The sequence below is a fragment of the Ips typographus genome, linkage group LG5 (genome assembly GCF_016097725.1).
Source record: "Ips typographus isolate SLU linkage group LG5, UJ_Ityp_2.0, whole genome shotgun sequence".
Lineage (NCBI taxonomy): Eukaryota > Metazoa > Arthropoda > Insecta > Coleoptera > Curculionidae > Ips > Ips typographus.
The window spans coordinates 253,356-273,408 of NC_138426.1; the positions used below are offsets into that span (position 1 = coordinate 253,356).

Genomic DNA, 20,053 nt, shown 5'->3' on the forward strand with positions numbered 1-20,053 from the left:
CTAGGCGTTTTAAACTCAGACCAAACAAAAAAAATAATCAGTTTTTCAGACTCTAAAACGCATTTTCCACGTGGAAAAGGCTTGAAAGTGGCATTCAAATCAACGTAGCCAAAATCAAAACTCTTGATTCAGTCATTTTGGCAACGTCAAAAAGCCCAAGAAGCGCAATTTGTTGCGCAAAGTTGTGTTTATAGTTTGGTAGAATTAAAAATAAAAAATTTATTTATAATATTATTTGTCGATAATAAATTAAAATCAAAGTTGTTGAGTGAACACAACCTTTCAGACAATTTTTAAGTAATCTAATAAAACCAAATTTACTTTTTGATAACGTTTATCATGTGGTTTTAAGTTTGAATCAGTTAACTTTTTTTACATATTATCAAGTTACCTATGGAGCAATGGCAATCCAGGTATTTTGTCAACTTAAGCAAACAATAAATTGGTTTATTTCAAAATATACACTTTGGTTATTTATGACTCTTTGGGAAATTTAAAGAGTAAACTTTACAGAATTTTCTGGTTCGTTTTAAATACCACTGAATGAAACCTTTCCCAGTAAACATACAAAGAACTATAACTTTCATTTCAGGACAGGTTTTTACCATTCTTTTCAAAATTTTTTACGAACAAACACTGACACTTTTATTAAATTGAACAAACATTTCCATTGATTCTTAGATATTTAGTACCATTTACCACCAAATACCATTTTGTAATTCCAAAGGAATAACACTTCACTACACTGACACCAAATAAGGTCTGCTGAACCAGTTTCCACCGGTGTGGTATTCATACAACTCCACTGAGAAATAATGGATTTTTGTGATAGCTTTTTGTTCATAATATAGAATCCTGAAAATTCTCTCTTATTTTTTCTCTAGGAAAATAATTCCTCCTTAAACTCTGTACAACTGGGTAAAACTGACAACACCGGCAGCAGTAAAAATTAAAACTGACGCACACTACAAGTTCAGAAAAAACTTGACTTAGGTTAAAGTCAGTAATTTTCAGGGGTATAATAACACATTTTAATTAAATTAAGTGAGTAATTTGATTATCTAATGTACAGGGTGATTGTTTATATTTTACTCAATAGCTAACTCTGCTAATTTTGATCTGACAGCATAGTTTAAATTAGCAGACTTGCAGTATATTGTCACGTTAAGGGTTGGTTGAGGGGGAAGAATACACAGGACTCCACAGGTAACCCACTTTTATTAAGCTATAGTGCAGAAGGAACACGGGGGCGACGCTTTCACGGGGATGAATGAACCCTAGACTTAGGTCCGAGGGCCGAGCCGGTAAAGACGTGAAGAACCTAGCAAAGGGAGATAAGTAGGAACGGCAACTTAAGCTGCTCGCCCACACTATTTCCTTTGCTAGGGCTGATCTGGGGTGTGGCACTTGGTCACCTACTGCTCCACGTTACGTTACACAATAGGCATACCCAGACTAACCCAGAGATCAGTCAGTGACCTCCCTCTGGGGAGACCCCAGAGTTCGGTAATCTGTACGGGGCAACTTAGGGTAACGGCACCTAGTGTAATCTTTATGTTACAATATCGTGGCAGAGGGAGCACAGGCAGAGTAAACTGAATTCACTTTATTGAACGACTGACTTACAACAGACAACTTTAACAACTACTTATCAACAATCACTCGCACCAGCATTCATAAGGTACAGGTGCAAACCCAACAACTCCTTCCCTACTATAGCTAGGAGTCCCGACACCGATGTCGACATCCCGCAAGAGTTCGGTAGTCTACTGGCCTCTTACACGAACGTCTTGGTTGATTCCGATTGGTGTACTGTTCCTGGTTAGTGGTGCCTGAAGAATCTTGTAGGTGGACGTCAATAGTTTCTGGAAGCTGCTCCGGAATTATCTGATGATCATTGATGTTACCTTGGTTGTGCTCAATGACTGGAATTAACTCAGATGGAGATGGAATTAGAAAGCCAAAATTCATATTGCATCTAGAAGTGGTATCCATGCTGCGTTTCCAGATCTGATAGAAATGTCTACGCTGAGTATCACCTCCTACTCCAACTTCAGCAAAGCAGTTACCGATGATGCTCCGTATGGTATCATTAACGCGTCTTCCATTCCACAATGCAATCATTACCTTTTGTCCTACTTGAAAGTTGCGTTGTCGAGTATTGTGAGTGGAATTGAGTCGTCATTTTTGTTTGGGTCGCAGTCAGACCAGCAGTGGATGCTTTTATTGGTCGAAAAATGTCCAACGGGGTTTTGACGAGGAGTACGCCCATCAACTTCACGATGAGGAGTGTAGTTGTATGCAGAAACAACTGTGGTCAAATTGTTTGAACTATCAAGTGCTTTCTTGATAGTTCAAACTTTTTTTGATTCGTTTGATTAGTTACTTAGTTAAAGGTAAATGTAAATAAAATTATTACCTAATAATTAATCAAATACATACTCAAATACTATAAACAGTGCAAAAAACAGGATCACGTCTAGCCCATTTCAATAAAGTAATAAAAAAATTCTGATTACGTCTGTCACCAACACATAATGCGCATTGATTTATAGCTGCTAATTCCAATTTGGAGATAATAGTTCACCAGGCATAAGTACCAATACTTAGACCGAAAACAAATTTAAAAATCACTACTTCATAACTATACAGACAGTTGAATGAAATCTGAATTTTTTACGATTTCATCAAGATTAAGATTATATAATTTTCATGTGATTTGACAGTATAAAAGTGGCAGAAAGTGGTGATGTTTCTAGTGGGAATTCACAATGACAGGTCCAGTTCAGTTGCTGGCAGGTTTGGCATGTCTGTTGGCGTTGTGTGAAGCTGTCTGTTCTACTGATGAGCCCGATGGTTTAATTATTACTCATATTGTAAGTAGGTACTTAATTATTTTCTTAAATAGTTATGATTTAAGATAGAAGTGCAATTAATACTAAAAAACGAGTGAGTTTTTGGTAAATCAAAATACTTTCTGAAATTTGATTTCTGACTTTTACAGTGTCTTATCTACGACCTACAACGGAATAAGACTAATAAGAGTAATTTTTTGTTCCATTTACATGTCGGTTTAATACATATTTAGAGCTAAACATTGAAATAGAGACACAGAAGAACACAATGAAGTATTTAACAGTTCTAAATTATTGTGTTCCCAAAAAATCAAAAGTAATTATCTTGAGGCATCCTTTATTACGATGTTTTACCAATATTATTATAGAGGAAATATACTTCTAAAATTTGGAAATTACTAAAATGTAATAGCACATGAATATGATCGAATATTGTTAGATGGGCTCCCTGTGATCCATCACAAGCTAGTATCCCTCCAGTTCGGTGGCCTTGACAAAGCCGCAAAGCCTCCTTGGCCGGGTACCTTGAATATCTCATGGGTTGATCACACTCTTACCCCAAAGCTCTTTTCTGATCGTCGCAAGTGCCGGGCACTGTGTGAGAACGTGTATCGGAGTTTCCTCGTCTTCCAGACACAAGCAACATACCGGATTCTGTGACAGAGCCAGAATGTGCATGTGTCTTCTAATCTGACAGTGACCCGTGAGAAGTCCTGTCACACATCTGAGATCCTTTCTGAATAATTCCATCAGGGACTTCGACTTGTTTCTTGGAAAGAAGCCCATGAGACATTGCAACTGCCGCATGCCTTCGGCCTCCTCCCAAGCAATATCGGATCTTTGCCAGAAGATACGGTCTACAATGGCGGATCCGACCGCGCCGGCTAGTCCTACAATAGTTTCGGGCCCTACGGGTCTCTCTTTGGAGCCTCGAAGGGCCAACCTGTCCGCCTACTCGTTTCCCCTAACACCGGAGTTCCCTGGAACCCAAGTTAGACGTACCCTGGCCATCCGCGTGAAGGACAAGAGTGTTTTCTTACACTCCTGCACCAGCCCAGACGTCATTGAATCAGCTTTTAAGGCAGCCATTTCTGCCTTGCTGTCCGTACAGATAAATATATCCTTCCGGCGTAGCGGTGAGTTTAAAATGAACTCCCCGCATCGGATGATCTCGAAGAGCTCGGCTTGGAAGATGGTACAGTGGCAGCCTAGAGGGAAGCTAAGCCTCGTCCCCGAAGTCACACCATACACACCTGCCCCTGCCCCCGTCACGGTTTTGGATACATCTGTAAACCAGACGTCTCCATGCGACGCGACGGTAGGATAGAGTTTTGAGAGAATTCCCAGTCCTCCCTCTCGGGTACTACAAACTTTAGAGGTCCGCTTAACAGAAGCGTCAGAGGCACCCGATCCTGCTTTATCAACAGTTCCGGGCACTCCCTCAACGCCTCCCCCCAGCCCCCGAGATGACCCCGCGATTCAGCTGAGTCTGTAATCAGCATATTGAGACCTGTCAGTCTGTGGGCTGCCCTGGCGGTTTCTTTTTGTATAAACAGGTGCAGCGGCTCGAGCCCACATAGCCGCAACAGTGCCCTTGTTGGGGCAGTTTTCATCATCATGCCAGGTCAGTCTGGAGTCTAGAATTACCCCCTAGGTATTTGACTTGGGATTTGTACCCCAGAATGTGGCCGAACAGATTTAAGTCCGGCAATGGTCCGAGTTTTCGTCGCCTCGTAAAGATGACGACTTCCACTTTGGCCGGGTTCACAGAGAGACCCTCCTCCTCACACCAAACTTGTGTGGATCGAAGGGCGGCCTGGATAATTCTCGCCAGGCCCCCGACGGCACGACCACTCGAAAGAATGGCGACATCGTCCGCGTAGTCCTGGGCGTAGACATCTGCGGAGTTGAGTTTCCACAGCAGAGTATCAACAACCAGGCACCAAAGAGTGGACGAAAGAACATCCCCTGGCGACCCACGCCTCTGACGTGACTGAGTGGAGCTCCGCAAAAACCAAACGGTTGAACAACATGGTTTTCACCCACCCGGCAACCACCGAATGGGCCCCACGCCGCTCAAGGGCTTGGCATATCGATGCAAAGGAGGTGTTGTCAAACGTTCCCTCTATATCCACAAACGCCGCCTGGGTGGCGCATCCGGGCGCGATGAGTCTTCAACATAAAGCTCGAGGGGCTGATGGGACGAAACGATTTCGGATTAGAATAATCCGCCTTTCCCGGCTTGGGAATGAACACGAACACAACGAGCGTATATAGCCCATTTCACCCTTTCAAAAGTGAGTTATACCACATAAAAGCTACTTATCTCAGCAACAATAAAAAGCTATTACAGTAGATCCTTTTACTGTACGGGATTAATTGGACAATTATTATGATTTTTGTCAATTCAATCACATCATATTTAGAAACAATACAGAATTTAAACAATCATGTTTTCCTATGGTTGGAGTTTGGTTGTAATTAGTGCTGGTTTTATATTTCCTGTGGCGTTAAAGTGTACCATGTCAAAAGATGAGTTGGTTCTAGCCCATATTGTAAGCACCAAAGTTATAATAAATTGACAAATATCACGTTTTCCTATCTCTGATATATTCTCAGGACTTACAAGTCCAGTAAAGAATTTATTCTTTTCTAGTGCCTTTAAATATACACTTTCAGCTGTCAATATTTGCAACATGAATCTATTTGACATATAGTCGAATCTATCATTGAACTGCCAAAATTCTCTCTATCGAGCTGCAAACCTAGCAAACACATCTGAAAGACAAGAGCAGTGTTTAACATCTCCATGAGTGGAATTTTGTTCTGAAGTCAACCAAACCAAATCAATTTAAACTTATTAACTAGATTTTACACCTCCATAAAAAAACTTAAAGTGTTTGTAAAGCGAAAGTACCTGTTGGACAAAGTTCAATCTGCCATTAAAGTGTTGATGATTTGTTAAAATCCATAAAGCTATAAAAATTACTACTTAATAAGCTTAAAGTTAACACTATTTTACATCCACATGAGAAAAGTTTTGAGTATTTCTCTACGTTAAGAGTTATATCGTTATTTCTGGTTTATAAATCTCCAATGCGTTTCAGTTATTCAGACATGGAAATCGAACCATTGAAGATGAATTGTATCCAACAAACCCCTACGGCAACATAAGCTACTGGGAACCATACGGATATAAGCAGCTCACCCAGGTGAGAATTCTCACCTATAACTTTTCTAGAGAACATTCCAGCAATATTTTCTATGACAGGAAGGAAGACGAACTGAATACAAATTAGGAGAAGCGTTTAGAGAGCGGTATGACCAGTTAATCGGTCCTAACTATCATTACGACCTTATAGAGGCTCGCAGTACTGTTACGGATAGAACAAAAATGTCTCTTTTACTGGTCTTGGCTTCCCTCTTTCCTCCTACTGAAGAGTTTATGTGGAACGCTGGCTTAGACTGGCAACCAATTCCCTTCAATACTTCTGACTATGACAAGGTATGTGCTGTTTCACTATTCAAATTCGGTTTTTTATGGCAAACTTTTCAGGTACTTTACGGTAGAAAAGTGTGCACCAACTACAAAACCAAGTACAAGAAGTATGTGAAAACCGCCGAAGTTTTGGAAATGCTGGAACCTTATCAAGAAATGTTTGACTATGTGAGTGAAAAAACTGGATTGGAAATCCAAAAAGCAAAGAAAGCAGCTGATTTGTATATTGAACTTCTCGTACAAGTAAGTTGAATAGTTCAGTTAAATTTTTTTCGTCTCAAATTTGGGTTTTAAACCACTGGACACCACGCTTTTTGAAAGTATTATCAAAATTACAGTTTTACATTTAAAGCAATAGATTTAGGCACAGTTGATTCTGAGCTTATATTTAATTTCAGTCAAAAAATGGGAGTTTTATAGTGTCCAGTTTCATAATTTGGAATTTGACTTTTGGCGTAGTTGTCTGGTGTCCTTCCAAGTAGAGATTTTTGAATTTCTTTCTCTTTTGCAGTCGTATTATGGATATCCTGTAGAAGAATGGGTGTACACTTACGAACAACAGTTGTTCGACATCGCTGTACTTAATTACAGATTAATGGCTGGAACTAAGAAACTGAAAACGCTGTCTACAGGTTGGAAATCCTATACCTACAAAGGGTGGTACAACAGAATGCTTGAGCCAAATAAATATTTCAGTTTCGGCAACGGGCTTTGATATACAGAGTGACCAAGTTTAAACTAAATCTTCGTTTTTCTATACTTTCGGGTGGATCAAATAAAATTATCAAATTTCTATTTGACAGCTTGACTACACAAATAAATTTTTTTTTTTTTAAATAAATTTTTATCCTCTAAACTATACAAGGTCCTTGAATTAGTGTCACAAACTGTAAAGAGAGATAGTACATTCCAAAATATGTGAAAAAATACACAAATTTTTCAGTCCTTTTTTCGAAATTCCTAGTTTTTTGTAAATATCTCCGGAATCATTGGTTGCACTGAGAACAACGTGTGCTTTAAGAGATTCCTAGGAAACGCAGTTTTTTAGTGTAAATCGATTGACTTTACTTAAGCAGTGGCGGAGATTTTGGGCTGATGACCATAATTTTTGTCCTTAAAACTTAAAAATGTATTTCGAAGAAGGGGCATGTCTATAAAAACTTTTTCTCATATGTGTGTATGTACTATCACTCTTTACAGTTTGTGACACCAATTCAGAGACACTCTGTATATTTTTTAAGTTTTCTTGTCACTTACAAAGTAATTCAATTTGTTCATTTGTATCCCTTGATTTTTTGTAACCACCTCACATTGTATATAGTAAAAATGTCAAATTAGGAAGTAATGTAAGTGTACTGTTGAATTGAAGTCTGACATTGAGGGTGTTCTTAACAAATGCTATTTTTACAAATCAAAATGCAAAATTTCTAAAATATTTTGTCCAAAAAAAAACTTGGTAAAATTCGCGTTGTGTTTTAAAGATATTTCAAATTGAAACTTTAAACAATTGGGAATACTGCAACTATTATGTGGTTATAAATTATAACTGATTAACCCACGTTATTGCAACGTTTTGTAAATGCAAATAACATACATTTTAACAATTTCTAGGTTACTTCCTTAGAAAAATTATCGAAGACACTGAAAACAAGATAGCTAACGTAGATTCTCCTACTAAAATGTTTCTTTACTCGGCTCATGAAACGAATATAGCACTACTTTTGGTGACTCTTGACATTTTCGATGACCAAATTCCAGCTTTTGGCAGTTACGTTTTGATTGAAGTTCACCGAGTCGACGGAATTTACGGATTTAAAGTAAGTCATTAGGAATTTAAAAATTGTGACGTAATCAAGTTATTTTTACAGTTTTTCTACCAAAATTATAAAGAAGTGGATCCAAAACTGTTGACAATCCCGGGATGTAGTGAGTTTTGTCCTTTGGAAACTTTTAAAACTCTTGTAGAGGATTGGATACCTGATGATGATTACTGCGAGCTGGATGCTTAAGTACTTAAATTTTGAATTTCATTTAACAGTTCAATGTTTTGACATTACCATTAAAATAACAGTGTACAGCAAGCACATTTCTTTTAATACTCCATCCGTCGAACCCATGTGGTTAAAATCAAAATCTACATTTTTATTGATTCCTGAGATATTTAACCGTTTTATAAATCATCTTGTGTTAGCACTAACTCTAAGCCATACCCTAAACCAGCAAACTAATTCAAAAACTGATAAAATCTGTAAAACCTTGAAGCTAGGTAAGCCAAACTGGTAAGTGGGTTTTATGTTATTACCAAGACGATTCCTTCAAACTTATTTTTGTTATAGATTTTGTTGCTCTCTATTAAATCTGTTTATTAAGGATAATAACAAAGAACAAAGTTCTAAAACTCATTTGACATTCAAAACAGACATTGACAGCTTTTAACTCCCAAAAATACTATTACCTAACAAAACGGTAATTAAGGTAAATGGAATTAGAAACAAAAAGGAATATAACTAAGTTCAAACACAACACTCTCAAAATTGGGCAAAATTATTGCTCGCTCCCCTTGGCAGCGCGCAATAAACTCCTCAGTAAAGGGTAACTTTTCGTTGAGATTTGGAAGCGAAAAATGCATCATTATTGAATGTTTGTAGAAAAATAACTATTTGATAAATCGCAATAAATAATCGACTCAATAATCCTTACTTCACTGTATGCGATGCGAATGACAGTCTACGATATAAACGTATTGATTTGATCCTTATACAGGACCCGTTCAACAATATCGTTATTACATAAGTATCTGACACGAAATGTTCAATATGTAATCAGTCATTACTCCAAACTGTTAGGACTGTAAGAAGTTTTATTTCTTTTCTCAAAATACTTGAATACGTCTATGGAGCTCCTACCTAAAGGCAAACTTAACCTAAAGACCTTTAAACCTAAAGTCTCTACCCTGTATATTCAAAATCTGATAATCTATCGTTATATACTTACATAATATTACAAAAGACAGTCCTTGTTTTGTTTATGAATCATCTAATCTTATCTTTTAAAATGATTATTAACAGTTTTAGTCAATACTTTCCAATCTCAGTCTAAATTTGATATTTTCCTATATTTAGGCAAAATGTCAATCATAGAAACAGTGACCGACTTGTTAACCCAAGTGGCAACCAAAAATGGTTTTACAAATTTCAAAGTTTTACCTGACGAGAATGTGATTAGAGGTGATGGATTTTTGAGTGAATTCTACACTGGACGCGTAAAAGACAAGGACACAGGAAAAACTGTTGAGGCATACATTAAGTTTCCTCCACAATCCCATATACCAATCAAAGATGTGGTTTTTGTTAATGAATTTGCATATTACTCAACTGTGTACCCAGCTTTAGTTGACTACCAAAAGGAAAAACGAATTGCCATTCCATTCGACAATATACCAGCATTTTACTGTGGAAGCGTTGAAAGTATTGTTTTAGAAAACTTGAAAACCGAAAAGTATGAATTATACGACAAAACCAAATATTTGGATGAAAAGCATTTGAAGGCAATTTTTGAATTGTACGGAAAATACCATGCGTTGACATTTTCGTTCAAAAAACATAACCAAGAGAAATATGAACGTATTTTAAGTATCACAACAGATGTATTCAAAAAATTTCCGGAACATAATAAAGCAATCATGACACCTTTATTCAAAGTCGGTTATGAAGGCGTTAGAGAGATTGATGAAGCTAAAGCGCAGAAGTTAATTAAATTTTACGAAAACCCCCTGTATACTTTAGAAAAAGGCACCTTTTATACAGGGAAGTACTCCACTTTGGTTCATGGTGACTGTTGGTCTAACAATATGATGTTCAAATATGAGGTATGTATAAAACTTTAGCAAATTTGATAATTTTTGACTGAAACAGTACTAGTTGACTCTCAATTTTGGAAAAACGAAAAAGTCTTGGAAAATTACAGTTTTTTGGCCACCCTATACAATCACTAAAATGTCAATAAATAAAATAGTTGTATAATAGAGACAAAGGAACTAAATTTAATCATTTTCAATATGAAAGTCCCTTATTTATTGGTTCTTGCAGGTTACAGGATGATTTGCTATACCATTGTAACCTTTCCAATTCTGGTTTGACCATCCTGTGGAGTTACACAGTGAAAATTTCAATTCATAATAATATAAATTTATCAAAATAGAAATATAAATTTGATAGTAAAAATGTGATCAGGGTGATTGTAAATATAGGTATGTAACAATTTCTGTTTGATCACTCTGTTCGTTTCAAATGTAGAAATGTGTTATTTAATATTAAAAACTCTACAGGTTGAATTAAATAATACAGTCAGTTATTTGCGCCAGTTGTACCAGATCACTATACAGGGTGATGAACAAACTAACCATTTATTATTAAATAATTTTGTAAATTATTATTTGATAACCTACTAACCAGGTTTATCCGTAAATTTCCCTTCTCGTTTGTTGTACCTAAAATTCACTGATTAAACCTTTGCACCCACTTTGTTTAACGAAACTTTGTATAGATACTCAAATATTTGACTTGCATAGTAAAACACCGTGATTTATATTCAAAAATGTAAAAAAAATTGTAATTTGTATATTCGTTTTTCAGAAAAATGGAAATATAGCAGACGTCAAGCTGGTAGACCACCAATTGCTTCGAGATTCAACCCCAGTGCACGATTTATCCTACTTTTTCTATTCCGGAGGCTCAAAAACTGATTTCGATAAACTGGATTACTATCTGGACTTATACTACAAAAGTTTCAGCCATTTTGCCACACTGTTGGGAGACGATCCGGAAGAACTTCTACCTTTCGAAGCTTTGAAAGAAGACTGGCAAAAATACAGCTTTTTTGGAATTAGAAAGAGCATTTTTAGTTGGCAAGTCAAGTTAATATCTAAAGAAGAGGTTTCCAAAGCTAGTGAAGGAAAGGCCTTTGAAAATATACGGGAAAAAATGGAAAACGTAAGAAAAAGTGAGAATTTTAGAAGCAAAGTCACAGATATTTTGATGCACGGTATTAATAGAAATATTATTTAATTTAAGTCAATTGTGAAACGAAGAAATATTTTATAATAATTCAATATGTTTTGTTAAGGATGTATTTATATTTCTAGATCATGTCTTAATAAATTAAAATAATATTAATAAAACTATAAATCCAATGCCGCTCGAGTCATCTAAGAAATGAAATGACTTTGTACTGGTTATAAAACACTAGAACTCCCAGTACATAGGAATATTTGTATGTTGCTTATATCTATCAAGTATTTTACCTACGACCTCAAGGTGAATAGTTAATTACGCATAGTTCTCCGTTAAGTAATGACCCTCTTTACGCACAGTTGTAAACAAACGCACAGAGATTTCAGCCGCCTTTGAACTAAGTTTTAATAATTTGACACTTTAAATTAAAACAGCATTTAATTTTAGGCACGCATTAAGACGGTTTTTATTTTTTTTATTGGGAAACGGTGCGTCTTAAAAAATAATAAAAGGGGTTTTATTTTTAGAATTGAACAAGGAATTCAATAATAAATTTATGTTGAAAAAAAACCAGTAGGGTAATATTTTTTTTCGAAAATGTTTTAAAAAAATGATACGCACGCCACTGGTAAACGCAAGAAAATTGTTGTTTCTTGGAAAATTTGCTTTCCACGTAGCTACTGACACCTACAAAATTTTGTTTAGTTACTTCAAGTGGTTTGGCCAAAATCATTAAATTTTAATTTTTTCAGTAAAACTTTGACACCCTGTATCTTCGTTATTGTTCATATTTCGAAAAAGCGTTAAAGGAAAAAAAACCTTATTTTTTAAAGCCCTATTCGCAGGTGAAAGGAAAGCACCAACTTTGGAATCACCCTGTATAAGATGCGAAAGCAGGACTTGGTCGTCGGTAAAGTTTATAGCATACACTCATAGAATTACACGTAACTTTTCCCGTATCGTGCGTAAAATGCTTCTTACAGCACTAGTTATATATTATTAACTCAGTTTATTTTGTTACGTTCTTTTTATTAAAAATTTTACTTCAATGATATACAATTTACTGTAATGATTAGTATAGATTGTGCAATATGTCTACTAAATGATGATACTTATCTTAATTGAATATACGTAAGCACGTTTTCAGATAACGATAACAGTGCACCTTGACTGTAATCAAATTTTCTTATACTTTAATAAATCTTAAAGGATTTATCAAAGTTAAAAAAAAATATATGTTCTCATTCTTCTTATAAACATTTTGTGTGTTAATTTCCTTGTAAAATATGGACTTTTATTTAATTTTTTTGGAGAGAAACTATAGTTGATAGTAAAGAGTAAAATTTCTATTAGATCAGAAGATATCCTACAAAAACCAAAAATGTCAAATTTATTTTTTAATCAGTTTATTTTGTTATATTGAACGCAACTTTTAGAGACACTTTTTCACGCTTTAATAACAGAATTTTAGTTTTCAGCTATGACGTTTCGTTTTTTAAATATTACCATTATCAACTTCAAGTTTTCAAATGCGCACCTAGACTTTCTATTTATTTTTTTTAGTAACTACAGACATTCCAAAACTACTGATGTACCACATGATGACTGATTATTGGCTTCATGATACCCAATAAACACTTTTCTGCTATTAATTTTTAGTATTAAAAAGAGTCATAAACGTAATGATTAAATCATATCAAACTGAATTATTTACTCATTATGGCAAAGTACATATTCCAATTGCTTATTAAAAAAAAAACTTAAAGTATTTTTTGACAAGTGTGGTATATCATTAGCTTAGGGAGATTTGTAGCTACTAAAAAACAAAAGAAAAATTAAAGTTGATGATGGTAAAAAACGAAACGTTGGAGCTGAAAACTAAAATTATTTTCTGAAATAGCATAAAGAAGTGCCATTGATATTCCAAAACTAGTTTTTTCTGTCAAATCATCCGACACGCGCAGCATTAACAATCAAAAATTATCTTAAAAGAGAGTCATTCTGTTTATAAACTATCTTATCTTATCTCTGTCATTTTGAATAACGTGGTTGCTTTCTCATATTTAATTTTAGTTTAAATTGTACTAGTGTAGAATTCCCTGTAAATATTTCAGTAAAATGCCAATCAAAGAAACAGTGACCGACTTGTTAACCCAAGTGGCAACCAAAAATGGTTTCACAAATTTCGAAGTTTTACCTGACGAGAATGTAATTAGAGGCGATGGATTTTTGAGTGAATTCTACACTGGACGTGTAAAAGACAAAGACACAGGAAACACTGTTGAGGCATACATTAAGTTTCCTCCCCAGTCAGATATACAGATGAAAGACGTGGTTTTCGCTAATGAGTTTGCTTATTACTCAACTGTGTACCCATCCTTAGTTGATTACCAAAAAGAAAAACGAATTGAGACTCCATTTGACAATATTCCAGCATTTTACTGTGGAAGTGTTGAAAGCATTGTTTTAGAAAACTTGAAAACCGAAAATTATGAATTGCACGACAAGACCAAGTATTTGGATGAGAAACATTTGAAGGCAATTTTTGAATTGTACGGAAAATACCATGCGTTAACATTTTCGTTCAAAAAACATAACCAAGAAAAGTATGACAGTATTTTGAGTACTATAACAGATGTGTTCATAAACTATATGAAGCATAGTAAAGAAATCGTAGCACCTTTGTTTAAAGTCGGTTATGAAGGTGTTAAAGCTATTGACGAAGCAAAAGCTGAAAAATTGATAAAGTTCTACGAAGACCCCCCGTATACTATACAAAAAGGCACTTTTTATACAGGGAATTACTCCACTTTGGTCCATGGTGACTGTTGGTCTAATAATATGATGTTTAGTTATAAGGTATGTACTTATATTTCATATACATACAACTAACAGGATATACCTATGTTATAATATACATACAGTGTGTCCCAAATTGCTTCTACATGTATTGGGATCTCCAAAACGATAAGAGCTACAGAGTCGGTTAAATGGGGAAAGTTTTAGAGAATTTTATGTGAAACTTATTTCCGGTTTCCAAATTAAATTATCTTTCTCCGTTTTCCGGAAAATTGGGAAAATGTCAGAGGCTGCATTTTAAACACTCTTTAACAAAGCCAAAGAGAGTTTTGAAACTCAGACATCATTAGGGCACTTTTTTACGTAGAACACGATGACGTAATTAGAAAAAATCTATCGTCATTGGTTTCCGTGATATGGATGATGACTTTGTAAGCCATCTTGAAAGCGACCATAAGAATTTATTTTTTCTAATTTTGGCATATAAAGTGACACTTTTCAAAACTGATTAGAGTGACAAAACGTTTTACTTTATGTAACTAGTTATAAAAAGTTCATTTCATGAACTTTTTATAACTCTCACCTGTTTTTATGCATTTCCGTAGAAACATATGGGCGACATCCATCATAACATGTCGTTGTCACTGTTTATACAAGGTGCTATGAAAGTGAATATTTGTGTTAAATCACTTTAAAAGATGGTTTTTACCGCTTTTTGGTCAAAATTAGAAAAAATTATGTATGCAACACGTTTCGAAAATGTCTTATTGTGTAACTCATTCAAATTGTAGGACCTCGCTGCGCTCGCCCTACAAACATTCATTCGTTACACAAAATCGATCTTTTCGTAACTGGTTACATAAATAGCTATTTAATATGACATTTATTAGTTTTAAGTAAATTTTTGAAAAGCTGAACAACGTAAATGCAACAAAAAAAACATTTTTAATTATTTTTCTACTGGAGTAATGTATAATTCCTATTTTTTAGGAAAATGGAGATATAGCAGACATCAAGCTGGTAGACCACCAATTGCTTCGAGATTCAACCCCAGTGCACGATTTATCCTACTTTTTCTATTCCGGAGGCTCAAAAACAGATTTCGAAAAACTGGATTACTATCTGGACTTGTACTACAAAAGTTTCAGCCATTTTGTCACACTGTTGGGAGACGATCCAGAAGAACTTCTACCTTTCGAAGCTTTGAAAGAAGACTGGCAGAAATACAGCTTTTTTGGAATTAGAATGAGCCTTCTCGTTTGGCAAGCCAAGCTAATATCTAAAGAGGAGATTGCAGACGCCAGTAAAGGAAATTCCTTTGACAGTTTACGGGAAAAAATGGAAACAGTTAGGAAGAGTGAAAATTTTATTAACAAAGTCACAGATATTTTGATGCACGCTATTAACAGAAATATCATTTAATTTACTTTATTGTTATTGTAACAAATAACGTGCTAAGAATTAAAACTGAAATTTTAGTCCTACTTAAGATACATAAATAGCTATTGTGTTAATTATGAAAATAAACAATACATAATCATTTTTCTAGACAATGCATAAGTAAATTTAAATAACATTTTTCGACGACTGACTTTGAAAGTACCTCATGTACGCTTCCATTTCAAAGCATAAAGTGGTTATTCGCCGCACGTGCACAGAAAGTGAATCATTTTCTGTCCTAGAGCGTTTTCGCTTTCTACTCACCAACTTTTTCGGCGTTTTCATAACAACGCTTCGGCTTCGCCTCAAGCTGCAATTTTAATGTGCAAGCGGCAAATATCTACTTTCCTCTCTTAATATAGAATATACTATTTTATAATTTTGGCATATAAAGTGACACTTTTCAAAACTGACACTGACAGTGACAAACGTTTTTCTTTTCGTAACTAGTTACGAAAAGTATCACTTTATGTAACTAGTTATGAAAAGTTCATTTCATCACTCCCTGTTTTTATGCATTTCCGTAGAAACATATGGGCGACATCCATCATAACATGTCATTGTCACAGTTTATACAAGGTGCTATGAAAGTGAATATTTGTGTTAAATCACTTTAAAAGATATGGTTTTTACCGCTTTTTGGTCAAAATTAGAAAAAATTATGTAGGCAACACGTTTCGAAAATGTCTTATTGTGTAACTCATTCAAATTGTAGGACCTCGCTGCGCTCGCCCTACAAATATTCATTCGTTACACAAAATCGCTCTTTTCGTAACTGGTTACATAAATAGCTATTATTAAACTATAATATATTAGTTAACTACATGTCATTAATTACATCAACTAATAACTCTTCATAAAAAGGACGCATCCACAAAGATGCCAACCATTTCTTTGATATCCCACCGGAGTAAGATTCCACTTTGTATTATAAAACGACATTTAGGAGTCGACAGATTTCCCAGGAACAGGCAGGGTTTGTGAAAGGGCAAATATATCAGAAAACGGTTGCTTAATCTACGAAAACTCAGAGAAATGCAGAGAAATCAATATCCCAATGATTATTTGCTTTTTGGACTACCTAACAGCCTTTGACTGTGTTAACTGGAGGATGCTGTGGAGAGTTCTTCGAGAGATGGGAATGCTTGAACATCTAATTGCACTCACAAGAAACCTTTACGACAACGGTACGACAATCAGTGTCAGAATAGAGAACCTGCAGGGGCGTTCGTCAGGGTTGCATCCACTCTCCAGCTCTCTTTAACATCTATACATATAGAATACATATAAATAAGGAAGGCATTGGATGATTGGCATTGGGGAATCTCAATTGCGAGTAAAAAGATTACAAATGCTGACGATACAACACTAATAACTGCGTCATAAGAGGAAAGGTTGGATCTCCTAAACCGAGTGGAAACAGAGAGCAATAACTGTGGCTTTATGATAAACGTGAAGAAAAATCACAGTTGATCGTTCCAACACTCTGCAATTGACAGAGGCTCTAAAAAGATTTCAAATCGTTGACCATATCATGTACCTGGGTTCATATATTAGTAACTTGGGTTTAAGTGACATCCGAAAGAGAATAGGACTAGTTTTCCATTTCACGATGTGAAGCTGATACGTGGATAATTAAAGAAGCAGACCGAAAAAGAATTGATAACTTCGAGATATCAATTCTTAGAGAACTGAACACCCGCAAAAGACTTTTGTCTACCTGCCTGACAAACATATTGAGATTTTTTGGATACATCGTGCGAAGAGATGAAAAAGTAACCTGGATAGGCTGATAGTTTCGAGAAACACAGAAGCGCGAAAATCTACACCATTTCTAACTGTAATACAGAACAGTCATTTGGAATTCAGAAAGAGTCAAGGGTAATTTAGAATAGGCAACTGTAATTCAGAAATTGTTAATAATTGCAATTCAGAAAGTATATCAAGTGTGATTTAGTTTACTTTTTAATCTAAATTGTGTTATATTATTCATTGTTAATAAAGTGCCTTGAAGATTCAGCTTTGGTAATTTTATCCACAGATAATGTATTTTGTTGGAATTGCCTTTGAATGTTCTGAATTTCATTTGATTTTTTCCGAATTGCACTTGCTGGTCTCTGAATGACAGTTGCCTATTCTGAATTACACTTGATGGTTTCTGAATTGCAGTTCCTTATTCTGAATTACGCTTGACCTTTCCTGAATCACACTTGGCCTTTTCTGAACTACATTTGAAAATGGTGTAAAGGGCACTCACCAACCAGATGGACTGAACAGATCCAAAAGGCCACCGGTAGTTTGATCTGCAGTTCTGTAAATACAGGGTGATCCAAATTGATTGTAGGATACTTAAAGTGTAGAAAGGACAAAAAAAATTAATTATCCTACATCAATTTGGACCACCCTGTATAGCTTGGGATTGAAGTCAATGGAGGCTATGGAGAAAAATAACGTCACAAGTGATCACGATTCTCATTAATGAGAGAGAACGACGATAAAGAAGATCAAACCATTAAATGCGCTGCAGCCGGTGAGACAAGTGGAGCCATCTATGAAATATGTTGTTAAACTAAGAATTCGTTGAAATGAATAAGTAATAGAAAACTGTAAACTTACAAACCAAAATGCTAGGACTGTTTTCCTGAATTTGTCCGAATTTCGATTTGCATCGTTCGAAAACTGCAGCTTCGTGCAAAAAAGTACCACTTTCTAGGCTTATTAGCTAATTTATATAATATTATAATCTATTTTTTAAGAAAATGGAGATATAGCAGACATCAAGCTGGTAGACCACCAATATTGCTTCGAAATTCAATCCCATTGCACGATTTATCCTAATTTTTTATTCAGGAGGCTCAAAAACCGATTTCGAAAAACTTGATTACTATCTCGACTTATACTACAAAAGTTTCAGCCATTTTGCCACACTGTTGGGAGAAGATCCAGGAGAACTTCTACCTTGTGAAGCTTTGACTGGCAGAATTACAGTTTTTTTGGAATTAGACTAGGTTTTATTGTTTGACAAGCTGAGCTAATATCTAAAGAAGAGATCTCAGAAGCCAGTGAGGGAAAAGCTTTTGAAAAGCTACAAGATAAAATGGAAAAAGTGAGGAATAATGACAATTTTAAGATCAAAGTGACAGATATTTTGATGCACGCTATTAATAGAAATATCATTTAGTTTACTTTAGTTTTACAAAAATTAATGTAACAATAATCCAAGTACCATACACTGTAGCACCACTTGTGATGATATAATTAGTTTATTGCTTTGAGAGATGTATTTGTTCAGCAAGAATAATGATAAAAAGTCCAATTAAAGTTGGCCTGAGGAAGTCTAAATAAAACTGACGAAACGTCGGCAAGTGTAGTCTTTTACTAGATCTGGATCCAATTCCCATTAAAACAACTCTTGATATAATTAGTGATTATTTATTTGTTGGAGCCTTTAACAAGGAAAAGTTTCTAGGAAAATGTAGAAAAATGAAGAAATATTTATTTTTTACATTAATGCTCACCAATGTGACCCAATGGTACGTTCGGTTTACAACATCTCCCCCTTTTGGTAGCCATAACCACAGATAACGCTTTGGAGGGCGTCGGTCTCGCTGAGAGCGGCTGAGTCTGGGTTCAAGCTCTGCAAAGCTCTCTATAGGCTGTTCATTTTGATCTGGATTTCCTACTGTAACCAATGTGTCCGGAATGTTTTGAGATGGATTTTGGATAGGTGTTTGAGCAGGAACCGGAACTTGCGGACGAAACGAGGACGGGATCCTAAATGCGTCAAAAAGAACATTTAGATTATTGTCTTCAGTCTTCTCTTTTAATTCCAGCTCTTTGGCTGAGTGTAAACGAAGTTGGTTGACGTGAAAACGCGACATCGTAGAGGACTCCTTTAACAGCTTCGATAGTTCCACAGGTCCACGGTTGATCGCGAAGACAACGACAGTAGATTAAGTTGCCCACTTGAAACGTTCAGACTTTGTGAGCACCATTGTGGCGGTTAAATTGCGAATCTATTGCTTCGTCTCTAACACAAATGGTTGTGGTTGGTAGAAGAAGGCTAAGGATGGTTCGTGGCAAGCGTCCAAAGAGTATTTCAGCAGGCGCCTTGCCATCAGGTGCTGATGAACAAGGTGTTGTACGGTGTCTTTCGCTCATTTCAAGCCTGTAATGATGCCTTCAGCAAGATCCAATCCATCTTAGCATCCAATCTTCTGCTCACGCATTACCACCCTCTACTAACTATGATTGTGGCTGTTTCAAAAACTGCAATTCTTTTGCTTTCATTGATGTAGTGGTTAGTCGATTACTAAGAGTGAGACCCCACGAAATCTCACATTGGTCCTTGCGGAACGCCAGTGCAAAACTTGACCTTTTGACGGATGTCAGTTTTTATGTATGATTTGCCGCGATTTTGTAAAGGTGTGGTTAACTAACAACTTAAC

At 35.6% G+C, this 20,053-nt stretch overlaps 4 protein-coding genes across 4 annotated transcripts; 3 read left to right on the forward strand and 1 right to left on the reverse strand.

Annotated features, from left to right (window-relative positions):
- Window positions 1–1,591: 1,591 nt before the first annotated feature.
- LOC145729199 (uncharacterized) lies at window positions 1,592–2,583 on the reverse strand. The gene is made up of 3 exons (XM_081979862.1): window positions 2,420–2,583; window positions 2,070–2,359; window positions 1,592–2,010 (listed from the first exon to the last, which is right to left on the reverse strand). Exons 2-3 carry the CDS (start codon window positions 2,106–2,108, stop codon window positions 1,720–1,722), a joined length of 330 nt encoding a protein of 109 aa, XP_081835988.1. The 5' UTR covers window positions 2,109–2,359; window positions 2,420–2,583; the 3' UTR covers window positions 1,592–1,719.
- A 132-nt stretch (window positions 2,584–2,715) lies between these two features.
- Window positions 2,716–8,436, forward strand: LOC145729198 (prostatic acid phosphatase-like). The gene is made up of 7 exons (XM_081979860.1): window positions 2,716–2,876; window positions 5,963–6,067; window positions 6,127–6,360; window positions 6,412–6,597; window positions 6,866–6,986; window positions 7,966–8,171; window positions 8,223–8,436. The coding sequence occupies exons 1-7, from the start codon at window positions 2,772–2,774 to the stop codon at window positions 8,361–8,363; spliced, it is 1,098 nt and encodes a 365-aa protein (XP_081835986.1). The 5' UTR covers window positions 2,716–2,771; the 3' UTR covers window positions 8,364–8,436.
- A 996-nt stretch (window positions 8,437–9,432) lies between these two features.
- On the forward strand, window positions 9,433–12,623 carry LOC145729504 (uncharacterized). Its single transcript, XM_081980290.1, has 2 exons — window positions 9,433–10,222; window positions 10,989–12,623. Exons 1-2 carry the CDS (start codon window positions 9,482–9,484, stop codon window positions 11,418–11,420), a joined length of 1,173 nt encoding a protein of 390 aa, XP_081836416.1. The 5' UTR covers window positions 9,433–9,481; the 3' UTR covers window positions 11,421–12,623.
- Window positions 12,624–13,390: 767 nt separating this feature from the next.
- Window positions 13,391–15,718, forward strand: LOC145729227 (uncharacterized). Its single transcript, XM_081979906.1, has 2 exons — window positions 13,391–14,225; window positions 15,156–15,718. Exons 1-2 carry the CDS (start codon window positions 13,485–13,487, stop codon window positions 15,585–15,587), a joined length of 1,173 nt encoding a protein of 390 aa, XP_081836032.1. The 5' UTR covers window positions 13,391–13,484; the 3' UTR covers window positions 15,588–15,718.
- Window positions 15,719–20,053: the final 4,335 nt, after the last annotated feature.

What these genes read in the sequence shown, in the direction of transcription:
- LOC145729199 (XM_081979862.1), bottom strand. Translation starts at nt 2,108, where the DNA reads ATGGAAGACGCGTTAATGATACCATACGGAGCATCATCG. An exon ending in TACCATACGGAGCATCATCG is followed by an intron (nt 2,011 to 2,069) that starts GTAACTGCTTTG and finishes CATTTCTATCAG; the next exon opens with ATCTGGAAACGCAGCATGGA.
- LOC145729198 (XM_081979860.1), top strand. Translation starts at nt 2,772, where the DNA reads ATGACAGGTCCAGTTCAGTTGCTGGCAGGTTTGGCATGTCTGTTGGCG. An exon ending in GTTTAATTATTACTCATATT is followed by an intron (nt 2,877 to 5,962) that starts GTAAGTAGGTAC and finishes AATGCGTTTCAG; the next exon opens with TTATTCAGACATGGAAATCG. An exon ending in GATATAAGCAGCTCACCCAG is followed by an intron (nt 6,068 to 6,126) that starts GTGAGAATTCTC and finishes TTTCTATGACAG; the next exon opens with GAAGGAAGACGAACTGAATA.
- LOC145729504 (XM_081980290.1), top strand. Translation starts at nt 9,482, where the DNA reads ATGTCAATCATAGAAACAGTGACCGACTTGTTAACCCAAGTGGCAACC. An exon ending in ATATGATGTTCAAATATGAG is followed by an intron (nt 10,223 to 10,988) that starts GTATGTATAAAA and finishes TTCGTTTTTCAG; the next exon opens with AAAAATGGAAATATAGCAGA.
- LOC145729227 (XM_081979906.1), top strand. Translation starts at nt 13,485, where the DNA reads ATGCCAATCAAAGAAACAGTGACCGACTTGTTAACCCAAGTGGCAACC. An exon ending in ATATGATGTTTAGTTATAAG is followed by an intron (nt 14,226 to 15,155) that starts GTATGTACTTAT and finishes CCTATTTTTTAG; the next exon opens with GAAAATGGAGATATAGCAGA.